Genomic DNA, 14,073 nt, shown 5'->3' with positions numbered 1-14,073 from the left:
ATTCCTGGAAAAACCACGCTCTCTATCCGTAGTCTTGTCATGTCTGACCGAAGATGTCAGATATTGCTTCGATTTATGTAATAATTATGTATTTAATATACATATATTCAATTTCTTGAGTCATATCTATTTGGCACTTGCCGTTTTGGAGCAATTTGTTAGGCGAGTGTGCATGATTAATTGAAAAATAAAATAAAAATAAATAAATATTGAAAAACAAAGTCTAAAATGAACGCAAGCTTCAATATTGAATGGAATGCTTCTGATACGATATTTTAATATCGCATACTTTCCTGCTGATGCAGAGAAATGTACTGCGGCTTTTGCCTGACAGATATTCACTAGTGTTTTTTATTGCCCTCTGGAGGATACTAGATATGTTAAGCAGCTCATAGACGCAGGGATCTGTCGGCAAACCTGTCTGTTGTGAATCGTTACCTACGATATCTTGATTTTACTGCGAGAATTTCACAAAACAAATCTTTCACCTTTGTTTCTTAAGTAATATATCGTTAAAATGAAATTCTGGATAAAAAAATTTACCATATCGATCGAATTGCCTGCGTCTACAATAGAAAAAAAAACTAGAGTAAAACGTGTCTCAGTGTGCGCCTTGTCTCCGTGTACCGCGGGTGATGGAATACTTGCGTCTCAGTATGCGTTGTTTTATTTATTTATTTACATATTAGCCACAGTGACATTACAGAATACTCTAACCCGTCACTGTGACCAGACATACATATAATCGTAATAGAAATCTAATATATAATTTCGATACAGACTTTGTATGTAAGGTTTGTTGGGAGCATCGAAAACAAATCAAAGTTTCTATGAAAACGATATCGATATCGTTGAATATTATTTTTTTTCGATTCAAATAAATTAAATAAATATAATGTTAAATATTAGATTGTTTTGCCATGTTTAAGCTGTTTATATTACAAATACCGAGCGAAGCCGGGTAAAACCACTAGTACTATATATAATATAAAATTAGCAAGACATCTATGTTACAGATAATAATTTTTTGAAATCAGATTCAAATGTTGGTGATATAGTGGGTAGGATGGTTTTTGTCAATTTGATGGAGGAACCACTTAAACGGTGAAAACAGATAAATTGGCAAACTTTGATAGGAAACGATCGACTTGGTATCACAAATATCCAAGTCTGACCAGCAGAATTAAAGATTATACTCGGAATATATTCTTTTCAATCGAAGTCAGCTTACGGGATCAAACCCGGCGTGCACTCTGTGCTTAGTATCAACACTTTAGGTGCTTTGTGTCTTAGTGTATCTTCGTATATCTCACCAAGGCATATCTGCGCGCACCGATATGCTAACCGATATAAGAGGAACATTCTATATTGACATTCAAATGTTACGTAATATGTACGCGGCGTAGACGTAGCAGCGGTAGTCGACACAGTCTATTTATAGTATACAGCAGTACATGTCAACGTAGCGTATCAAGTAAAACTTAGTTTTCTTTGGCTACTGTGGAAATATTCACGCGCGACGTGACGTCATTGTAGTTAGTGCCCCCTAACTAAAGAAAGTGCGCATGCGCATATGAATATTTTCGGAAACGTCATATTGTGACAATATTGACGATACAACGCAAGCAATATTGCGCCGCTGTATAGTATGAATAGAAATCGTCTTTTCCGTGCACTGCTGGATAGTATGAATAGACCTTAACGTATTTTTTTTAATAGTAAAAAAATGGAATTATACAAAACCATGTTACTTTAAACTGAAGATAATCTATGACATGAAATATATCAGACATATACACAGGTCGGAATCTAGTGTGAAATCGATGTGTTAACAAAACGGTATTCGATTTAGATTTCAGCATAATTGGCGAGGCATTCCACGTACTTTGGCGACATTGAAAACCGCACGTTCAATTGCATAACCCCCCGTTAAATTGGGTTATTTATAACCCTGCGCGCGCACTGTATATACATATATAATATAATACGCACAATTGTCGGGTTTCCAGTGCGGTTATGACTGACAAAATTTAATTTCAAAAATTAATTATATGTAACTTCGTAACGCGTCCAAAACTAAAACCCAACAAAAATAGCAGTACATAACAGGGTTACAACGTCAGCGCGACTTGTGACGTTATTACGGACGGTTGACGTATTTATTTCACCGCCTGGCGAAATTTACGTGTTACGCAAAAAATAAATAAACGGGAAAAACAAAAAGAACGACAACGCTGTAAATAAACGTACGTACGGCGAGTTTCAGTTGTAAAAAAGTGACAGGCGGTGAAATATTATAATACAAGGGCACAGTACTGATAAGCAATATGTACATATGTATGTACCATTTTGAGAGACTGCGCCTGTCTATTCAAATATATACTTATAATATTTTAATAAATCTCATAAGATATTAATATTTAATGATTAAACTTGTGTTGATAAACTCACCTTTCGGGAAAACAACAATATGTATCGCTCGAATTAGTAGGGATTCGATAAAACAAAAAAAAATTGACAAAAAAAGCAATCCTTATAAACGTGGTAAATTGAAAAATTTGCTTATTTATTTAATATTACGGAAAAAAATTGTGTAAAAAAATATATATTTTTCACTTAAAATTCGCTAGAAAATTAATTATAAGTATTTCAAATATCTATTGAATCAAATACTCACTTTTCGCACAGCAATACTAGATTTTGAATTAACGACTGCGAAAAACAAAAATCTGTAAAAATTTCCCATTTTTTTAAACGCGCATCACTTAGATGAGAGCAAGCTAACAAAAAATCATTGCCATATTCGAATTCAGTGAGTCCAACGTAATAAAGATTCATTAGTCTCTGTTCCGGTATTTTTTTTTTTGTTGCTCAGACGGTTTTGTCTTCAGACGGTGATAAGTAGAGGTCGGCGGTCAAGTTGCCGCCAAAAATAACAAGACAAATATCCATTGTCCGAGAAACCGGGAGAGCAAAAAAAAGGTTGACAATAGTGAACCATTTGGAATACTGATGGAGCGCTCTATTGTTATTATTTTCTAATATTCGGCATTCGTCCAACGCCGATCTCTGGTCATTGCTCTAATAATCATCCGATTCTTAGTGACTATGGTGACCTTGTTGTAGGTGTTTATCGGTCTGGTTGACTACGGCATATTCATCCGCGATGGAATTCTTCGATATAGGTTTTTCATTCCAAATTGATCCTTTTTCATTTAAAATTGAATCCTTTTCAATGTCAATTTGAAATTAAAAAGGTTTAATTAAAAATAAAAAAGGATACCAGGAAAAACCTGGATCTGGGTCACTGCATCGAAAGTGACTTGAACGAAAGTCGAAAGATCGAAAAGAATGTATGCATGGTAAACGGTACTATATATTACCCGTTCTTCATATTTATTTTATTTAACATATGTATTAGCCACAGTGACATTACAGAGAGCTCTAACGCGACACTGTGGCCATGACGTAAACGGACTATTTCATACATCGTCAAAAAAAACGCGAAAAAATTTCGATCTTTCGATTTACGTTCAAGTCACTTTCGATGCAGTGACGGTCACATATTATCTGTTTGTGCATTAAAAATCTTAGAAGGTGACAGAAAACCGCTGGTGAAATGTCATTACCAAATATTTCTGAAGCACTTTTGGCATAATATAGTAATAACGCTTGAAATGTGTATTAGATATAGGAAAAAAAATAGAAAGTCGAATGTGTATTTTCATGGAATATGAACCGTGTAAAAACACTCATCGTACATTTTATTTTATTTTCCGATCGATAAGGACCACTCTACGGAGCGAATTCAGCTCAATTTTGCCATCCTACGACGTCATTAACTTGGGAGACGTTTTTTTATATTTTTTTTTCGCTATCGGCAACACTCCGAGGGTGAGGCGGGGATTCTATGCGGTGGTTGGGGACAGGTAGGTAGGGGGGTTAGAATTCCTAAATCCAGGTGAGGGATTTGCGTCCAACGTGGTCGTACACACCTGTTACTCGAGCCGGCGACGAAGGGGAACGAAGGGGGCTCTTACGTCAGAGTGGCAACAATCGATACGACCGGCTGGCGGACCCGGACGCCGCTAGAAAGGGACAAAAGCACGCGAAGGGCCGGTCGTGCGAGCGAGATGCACCTATACGATTTATCGACGACATCGACACGAGCACCGCTCATCTGCACGCAGATTAAAGGGTTACAATTTGTAAGGGCGCGCTCGCGGCGAACGCAAACTCTAAGGTCAACGTCAGGGTTGCCACAAACGTGTTCCGAAATAATATTCGTGCCCGAGTAAATCTACCAAAGTTTCATTTCTGCATAATTATTACTTTATTTTTCCTTTGTAAGGTCTCACCTTGAATTTGCCTCAATTATCTGGTCACCTTTTTATTTATCCCATATTAATTGTATTGAGAAAGTTCAACTTAAATTTATTAAATCCTTACGCTACCTTTTTCCTACCTATACCCATTCTACTGTTTCCGACATTTTAAAAATCTGATGCTATATTCTTCTTTAAGCTCATAAATGGTTTCCTTGATTGTTCTGATTTACTGAATAAGGTTAATTTCAGAATCCCAGTTCGGTACTCTAGACGCGTTGCACTCTTTTCACTTGATCCTTTCAATACTAATTCCCAAAAATATTTTTATCTGCAGCGCGTTTATCGTATGTTTAACGGAGAGCTGAATGAGGTTGATCTATTTGGTATTTCCCTACATCAATTCAGGTCTAACATCAAGAGAATCTTGACCGATTGATTCATTTCTTCTCCTATTCTATTTTTCCAATATTTCCAATATTTTTATACTTTAGTTTAGTTATGTAATGTGCTATTTAATCATATTATAGCTTTCATTCTTTTAGTTTTCATTTGTTTATTTTGTATTTACCTTTTTCATTTGTTTTATATTTGTAAATTTCAATTTCTTCTTATATTCTATTTTATAACCTTTTCCAAATATTTTAATACTATAGTTTAATTATGCAATGTTCTACATTTTTTGTCATGCCTTTATTATTTACTTTTTAATTTGTTTTCCTTATATTTATCTTTTTCATTTTTTGTAAAAATCTATTATTGGACTCGGATGTTACATATATTATTTATTTACTATTTGTTTTTTTATACATATCTATGTACATCCAGTCTGTTGATTTTTCAATTAATAAAATAAAATAAAATAATGCAAATACGACAATCCGCGTTCCTGAAGCACTTTCTGCAATACGATCATGTGTTATGTGCTATAATATTGACATATAATGTCATACTATGATGAAAAAAATGTTCAGGAACGTTAGAAGAATATGGATGAGACATGGTCTTGCAAATTATTATTTTTTATTTATTTATTTAGCATGCTTGGGGGAGGCGGCAAAGCCGATAGACCCAAGGGGTTTAATTTATGCATATTTGTAAATTAAATGAGAAAAAAGTAAAATACATTCAAAATGACAATATTAATATAAAAATAAGAGAGAAAAAACGAGAAACAGAAATAAGATACTGGGAAAGAAGAATTACAGAAATCCTTTAAGTTTAAGAAATATGTACATCAAGCTTATTTTTAAACATATTAAGGTTATCGGAAATTGGGAAGACTTGTTTGATTTTCATTGAAACGGTTCCAACAAATTGGCAAAAATCATCCTACCCGCTATGTCACAAATATCTTAATTTGATTTATTTATTTACAATATGTAAAAATGCATCTAAAGTCTAAATCTATAGATGTCTCAATGGATTAATTAATTGTTAATTTCGTGTTCTTCAGCCTCTCGAAATACAGAGATTTATGTTAAATAAATGGTGCAATGTTTGTAATTAATTGTCTAGGAAGGCGCATAGGGTCTACCTGTCAGGCCTTCCTGGTATATATCTATGTAAAAAATAAAATAAAAAAACTGATAAGACGGTATGTAGTAAATTGCTTGTTTTTACATTAGTAATTAGTGAAGTGATTTACAAAAGTAAATTACAAGCTGTATTTATAATAGTTGGTGTTCGAGGAACTGTTATTTCGAAAAATATGACGTTCTAGCATTTTACCTAGTATTGATAAGGACATTGTGAAATATAAAAAAAAAACCAGCGGCGTGGACTAGTGATTAGCATATTATGTTTTCGAGCAGAGTGGCCACGGTACGATTCCCAATAGTAGCTGCTGAGCAGACTTTGGTTTGGGACTCCAGGTCGATCGTATCCTATCGGAGTTTGCCAATTTTTCTGATTTTCATTGAAACGGTTCCAAAAAATTGGCATCTCCTTTCCTTTTTCTCTTGCTAATCTCAATTTAATCAGCGTCTTGAGGTTCGCCAATTTGACTATAGCATGCTGCAAACATTTCTCGATAGATGTCACTGTGGATGTTTGTAAGAATTGGCATTGTGTAAAAAAATGCTTATGTTACATACAAACCCTCTATATATGTACATGTAGAGTTATGTATATAGAGGGTATTGATTGATTGTATTGTATCTATTTATAAAAGTGCACACTCGTCTGTAAGTTATTCGGCGTCTCGAGCTTCGCCAATTTGAATATAAAATGCAGCAAAAATTTCTCCATAGATGCCACTGTGGATGTTTGTATGAATCCGGATTATATAAATAAAATGCTTCTATAAAGGCGAGTGTTCATATTTTATGAAATAAATTTTATATCTTCGCCATCTCAGGTTCAATGTCTAATTGCTGTATAAGATATAAGGGCCATGGATGGTTTTATAGTGCTAATTATTAAATGTTATATTATTTTAAAGTGTTGGTCAAACTTTCGTACACAGCTGTTAAACTTAAATTAAAGTAATTTAATAATAAACTGAAACTTAAGCGTCAATGCGAATATTATGATTGTTTTGATTACTTAAAACAATTAAGTAAGCATAATTGTAGAGCTGTCGGATTGCAAAAATGAAATCCGATTTATTATAATTGACAACTATTCTGTAAGCATAAAAATACACGGAAATATCGCATAAGTTTGTTAGTACGAGTTCAAGTTTTTGAACAGTGACTTGAGATGAACGTCAGGGTTTTTTATTCCACTGACAAGTAAAATTGACAGAAAAAAGTGCTCGTGTATTTGAAGTTAAAATCTTATCGGAATTATTCCCCAGCGAGTACACGCGATCACGACTTTATTATGTTTTTCCTTTTCCTTCTTCTCAATGAATAAATAAAATAATATTATATAACACGGTCATTCAACCGCGTCCGTGTATAAAAATAAACAGTCGATGACTGATAGTGATATGACTAACACAAAAAGTCCATTAAGACGTTTCGCAAAATATTTTGGATATTGAATAAATTTACTGGAATTCATATTTATTATTAAAAAATTAAGAAGAGTTTCATAATATTAAAGCAAAAAAAAACGAATTTATAATACTTGATTTCAGAGATTATCACTTGAACGAGTCGTATTAGATTCGAGCACGAAAAATAAACAAAAAACAAATCAAGCGCCAATCTAAACATCATTGTGCATTACAGCAAATAACAAGTTTTTTTCATATACATGTACGTGTAATAAATAAGCCCGTGGCACATAACCTTTAATAGTAATATAAAAAGCAACGAAACCTTTATTAAAAATGTTAATTATAACCTCCTCCCCTACTCCGCCTTAATATTTTACAAGATTAACAGACAAATATTGTATGTAAAATTTATGCATGTAGAACTTACGAAAGTATCCAGCACAACCAGGGATAATATTCTTGTATAACAAATAGATATTGAGGTTCAATAGCTGATTTAATGCATCAAGCGTATTCTTGTTTGATTGCGTTCAGGAATATACACTTGTTTACAGTGTTTTTACCCGGCTTCACTCGGCATTTATAATATAAAGCGCTTAAACATGGCTAATATAATAAACATTTCATTAAATTTATTTGAATAGTTTTATTTTATTTCAATTTATTTGAATATTCATGTCACTGATTCAACGATCCAACGATGGTTAAAAACATACAAAGTCTCTTTCGAAATTATATATTAGATTATAATCAGCAGCATAGATCAATGGTTAGCGCATGTAATGCGTTCAATTGTGTGGTCACGGGTTCTATCCCTGACTCCAAGATCGATCGTTTCGTATTCAGAGTACATTTATATGATTTTATTGAAATAGTGCCAACAAATTGGCATCTCTCTCGCAAAAATTCGAGTTATTCAGCATCTCGGTTTTCACTGATTTGTATAAATGCTGCAAATTTTTCCATAAATATCAATGGATGTTAATCGTTGTATGTATTTGCCTTGTATAATACTTAAAAGTTTGACCTTAGATGTAGAGTTTAATGTAAATATATCTATCTACATATATATAAAATTGAATGTCCGTCTCATATAGGCTCATAGACCACTCAACCGATTACGATAGAACTTTCAGGATTTGTTGTATGCATGTCCGGGAAGCTTACTGTGAAACAAAAACGGGAAAAAATCTCTTAATACTAATATTCGAAATTACGATTTTACCGACGCGAAAGTTTGAAGCGCCATTGTATAGTCAAGGAAATGTGTTCGTTGGTAATCACGTTACCAGTTGGTTTATGACGACACGGCTTTGAAGAGACATAAGTTGAGCTCCAACCATCACTTGAAACGGGAATTGCATGCATTATTGTGTCATTGTAACGTATGCCGGGTTCAGCTAGTAATTAATAAATCTGTATAGCACACTCGCCGCATTGGAGCAAGACGAGTTTGCATGATTGATTGAATAAAATAAAATAATTTCTAATCTAATATTTGAAAACAACGTAGATACGATGATTGTATTTAAAATTAATGCAAAACTAGCGAAACTATCCTTAATAGTTCTATGCCATGTAATTATTAAAAAAACGAAAAAAAAATGCACTATCCTAAAATTTGTATAAAATGATCTAGAAAATCTGCACTTCTTTTTGCATATGGCATATTATTCTTCATCCAAATCCACAGACCAAATGTTAAGACTCGCTGATACAAACTAACGCAATTCCCCCGTGAAATTCATGGTCAAACATCATGTATCGACCCGACCGGTTAAATATGTATTAGTATGTAGTAACCTAACGCGAATCTCATGCAATGGAGCCCGGAATAAGAAAATTCGCTTACATCTGTTTTTTGAGTTCGAACCAAAGGTGTTGCGGTCGTAGTATATCTAATTGTCTTAAACAACAGATGGTGTACCTACGTGCGAGTGGTGCTTCGTTCACTGACGCTGTAACCGTGTACGTATTCGTAAACCCATTAATGAAATTCCCTTGTACACTAGTGGGACTTCGGCAAATCCTGTAATGGGATATGTTTCGTGCGAGAGGGAAACCGTACAAAGTATAACACACAATAGTTGGTACCACACCGCCAGCTTCGAGAACAATTCGTCACGCTCGACAAAACCGTACAATTATTCTCGGCGTTGTGTCCTACTTGGAAAAGTTTGAGATACATATTTTCACCAAGTGGTACCATTTCCCGGTTGTACCATTTTTATCGAAAGTGCGCTGGGATTTGGCACAGCCCTGATCGATTTCCTGGAACTCTGCATGCAAAACATTCGCACGCGCGCCGCTTCTTACATACATACATACTTGTCTGTAGTAATTTCGTAGTACGATCTCGAAGACGAATGTTCGTACTAATACCGGTTGTTTTTCTAATTGATAATATTTGATATTAGGCTAGGATAGATCATACTATATTCCATTTTTGGCATGATTGGGTATAATTCCCTTGAACTTTGGAGAAACTTCTCATTAATTCGTTTTGTTCTGGTTATACGTCATGCCGGTCGTTGCTGGAACAGTTGGGATTTTTTTCCGTCTTTTATTGAACAACATCTTTCAAAGTCAACCGACTTCAAAATTTCAGGCCGATTTTGTAAATTATCATCGGGCACAAATGATATTTATTGTATTTAAAATAAGTGATTGATATCATCAAACAAATTTTATAGCATTTTATTAAGTTTGGACGGCTATTTTTTTACAAATAAAAAAATACAAAGAGAAAGTAGATATTCATCACTAAAATGACCAAACAATAGCCCCGACTTACAACCTATCGAATATTTATGGGCTATTATAAAGCAAAGGGAATAAAAACAACACCCTGGGGGAAATTATGAGTTAAAAAAACTGTTGAAAATGTATGGTTTGCAGAAATTTCGGACGACATACTAAAAATTACTATTTATTGTTGTCATATGTTCATTGCCTATGTATTTTAATTCATAGAAAAATATATACTGTAATATTATTTTAGCTAGAGACATTTGAAATACATATAAGAAAAATGCCCTATTTTGCATTTTTTTTTTAATTCGTATCTCGCCTTAATTTAAAAATATAAATAATATTTTTTAATCGTTAAACATGTTAAATAGTTGAAATCAAATAATAAAACCAAAAAAACTTGTGTATAGCTTCATGTAATTAAAAAAAATCGAAAACATCGAACAACTGAAAGTGATGCGATTTCTCTGCATGTTACTGTACATACATATATTGGTGCTGGCTATAGGTGCAAGCCATTCCCTGCTTTGTATTTTATTTTTTGATATTTTTACTTTATCTGCTATTATTATAATGCTATTGTTTTTATGTATAAATGTATTTTTGTCCGTGTTTATATGCATATATTTTTATTTTTCTCTGTATTTGTTTGACCATTTTGGCGCATTAGGGACTCCTGTATTGCCAATGGTCCAAACTTAAACTTAAATATATGTTTATTTATTTTACAATACAATTTGACCTCCCCTACTGTTGCACGTACCGACATTTTTTTTTAAATAGAAACAGTGTTAAAGTTTCTACATGTTTGTTTTTTTTATTATTATTTATCCATGATATGAAACCCGACCATATGTGCCACTACAAGTTGTCTAAGGCGACATACTCGTATATAATCAAAAATTTGTACATTAGTACCAAATACCATAATTACACATAATGATGGAACAAAAACATGAGTTGAAGCCGCTAGAGCAGCTCTGTCATATGTAGATGTTCCTCTTCCCAATTCATCGAGCTAAATTAACCCAACTAAAGAGTTGACATAATTTTTATTAAGTCTTATTAAGTTCAAGCGGGTAAAAGTTTATATGGGGCCACCTTGAGGCCGGATTCCAACCCCTTTTAAAAACTTAGTGTAATGTAATATGGTATATCAAATATGGAGATTCTACATATGCATGTATACATATTATACACATGTATATGTAGAAATTTACATAGTAAAACACACTTGCACAAGCGTTACTGTATGGTAGTCCTTCAATTTAGAGCTCCGAGCCTTTCTGAAATCTGCCAAGGATCTGCCTTTAGATAGTATAGCAAATTTGGTGATCCAAAACCGTGAATATATTAGACACACAAAAATTGATTTATATTATTGCTCTTTACATATATTCATGTATATATGTGCATATGTAGCATAACAGGATATTTCGATTTAATCATCAGACAGTGCTTAGATACACAGAACATACATAATTATCTCCAAAAAACTAACAATACTAAAATGATGAAACACCAAAATAATCCAATACATGATAATATTTCAGTTCGATGCCAAACGGATGATCATTAGCACCTAATGTGATGTTATTATAAAAAAAACATTACTATATGTAATTGTTACGAATTCCGCATCATATGTATCCATCACCACGCAACACTTTGCTCATCTTCACATTACGCGAAAAATCAGAAAACAAAAGGAAATTGCGAGGACACAAGAACACTCACAGAAAAACTATGGAGGCTTTTCCACTTAAGACCGACCACCCTTCTCGTAATCTTCAGTCTTAAACGTCAAGTGTCCGACGAGGATTGTAAAACACACCCCATCTCACTTTCATCCACTATCTCATTCTCCAGATATCTCCAGAAAGTGTGACGCAACCATTTGCTCCAATAAACAATCCTATTTTCCTTTCACACATACATATGTATACCGTTTTTATCTAAAGAAGACCTATTTTATACAACAATTCATACCATGAAAGCCTTAGTATATAGGATATTTATAATAATTAGTCATTAATACAGTTATAATTAAAAAAAAACTATACATGCACGTATTTATATGCACATCAGTTCAATTTTAGAACCACGCACATATACCTAATACATTTAACCATATTTGAATCAAATTTTAAATGTGTTCATTCGAACGCTTCAAAGTTAAATTGGTTACACAAAGTTTACGCACAATAATGAACTCGCTTATTTTTCGTTTCAGATCCTGAAGGTGGCTGGTGGACCGAATGGAAACGTAGAACTGGCTAATTTGTTAAAGGAGATAAACGAAACCGAAAAAGCCGTCGAAGAGAAGAAATAAACGCAAAAAAGTCCCTAATCAAATTAGCAAAATGTAGTGCGTAGAATAAAAGCTTCATTTAATTTCAAACGCACTGTTATTACACATCTAGTCGAATTTATTAAATAAATTATGTTATGCAAGTCATACTTTGTCATTTTTTTTTAAATTGTATCCTTGTATTTCTCCTTCTATCTCACGTTTTAAGAAATGTAGGAGCCCACCACAGCGGGGAGCCAAGCACACGATGTGCTGTTCATCGCTGTGTGTTTTCGCCCTTAAGGTCTAGTCGTATATCATTTTCAAATCGGAAGTTTTAGTTCTATCGTACGTATACATTCACTTTTTGTCTGTGATTATATCCACGTATAGCATCTGTTCTGAGGGAGGAGAGAGCGGGAGAGGATCTTGCCGGATAACGGATCATAACGAGATCCGTTTGTTTCCAAAGCGACCAAATCTAATTTCCTGACCTGCTAACCGAATCATTGACGTGGGTGGGCCAGACTTTTGAGGCGATCCTGTACATGCGTCTTCCACTCTAGGTTTGAAAATAGAACATGGAAATTGCGGATTGTCCGCACGGAAAGTGAAAGGCGGACTATAGTCGTGATCCAAGTAAATAAGAGATTATTCGTTAATGCTTTCGCCCCGGATGGACTCGAATTTCGCAAAACTTGTGCATATTTGAGTGCCCGCGATTCAATGACTTCGTGACAAATTCTCGGGTTGCTTTTCAATCATTCAACGAATTGAATGGGATGTTAATTTGCCGCCCATAGCTCGAGCGATCGTACACATATAAAAGCGTAGGTATACAATAATAATAAAATAAATTCAAAATAAACGGAAAACACTCTTAAATTTGATGGATCAACACCTACGTTAATCGTCGACAATAACAATAAACAAAAAGGCATCAGCGCAGCGTTTATGGAAAAACATTCAAAGTATAACTTTGATCCTCATCCTAAAACACTTAAAAACACAAAAAATTGAATTATCAATTATTGTATAGTAGTATTAAACATGCATAAATACCAATAGGTCTGGTGAGTGGGAGTACGATTCAGAGAATGTTGAACTTTCCTACTCCAAACAGGAGTTTTATACATTTATAATAATTAATTAAAAATATTTTGAGTCGAAGTGGCGATATTTTTATTTACTTTGTTTCCACCATTGTCCATAATCCACTATTAGTGAAGTAAAAATATATGAGACATAATGAGAGCATATAATGCAAATTTTATAAAATACAGTGTGAAAAAGACAAAGTTATAGGCGTTTAAGCAATTCAAATCAGACAAAAAGAGTGGGGGGGGCGGAAAGTAAAAAAAGGCTACTGGCAATTGGCGATTAGTAAGCCGGCACCTTCTCCAAAAATTTTAATTCTTAAACTTGTTTCTTACGAATATATTTCACCAGCGACTTATCGGACGCAATTGAAATCTCTATCGGCGGACAAACCTCACAAAATGGCAAACCTCACAAAATGACAAACCTCACAAAAGCGATCGGAAGAATGTAGGAAGTTTGTCAGACCAATTGGCGAAGTGAAACTAATAAAAACAAATAAAAATATCCAAGGTACCTAGCTTCGATTGGGATAAAATTAGTATAAGGTATAAAAGCTTTTAAAAATATAGTCCAACTCATTCATTACAGATACAAAGATCCTGTGATAGTCCTAAATAATTAACTTAATTAACAATAAGACTTTGTAATAGTCCCAAATA

The 14,073-nt window shown here is 33.8% G+C and overlaps 1 protein-coding gene across 1 annotated transcript in view; it reads left to right on the top strand.

The window, feature by feature from the left end:
- LOC143917398 (uncharacterized) overlaps nt 1-12,507 on the top strand; it is an 84,516-nt gene extending 72,009 nt beyond the window's left edge. Inside the window, exon 6 of the mRNA XM_077438900.1 lies at nt 12,257-12,507. Coding sequence (XP_077295026.1) covers nt 12,257-12,355 — 99 coding nt within the window. The 3' untranslated portion in view covers nt 12,356-12,507. The remainder of the gene's footprint in view (nt 1-12,256) is intronic.
- Nucleotides 12,508-14,073: the final 1,566 nt, after the last annotated feature.

Source organism: Arctopsyche grandis, chromosome 9, assembly GCF_051622035.1.
Source record: "Arctopsyche grandis isolate Sample6627 chromosome 9, ASM5162203v2, whole genome shotgun sequence".
Lineage (NCBI taxonomy): Eukaryota > Metazoa > Arthropoda > Insecta > Trichoptera > Hydropsychidae > Arctopsyche > Arctopsyche grandis.
Note: the sequence above shows the minus strand (reverse complement) of the source record. Positions and strands in the feature narration are given on the sequence as shown.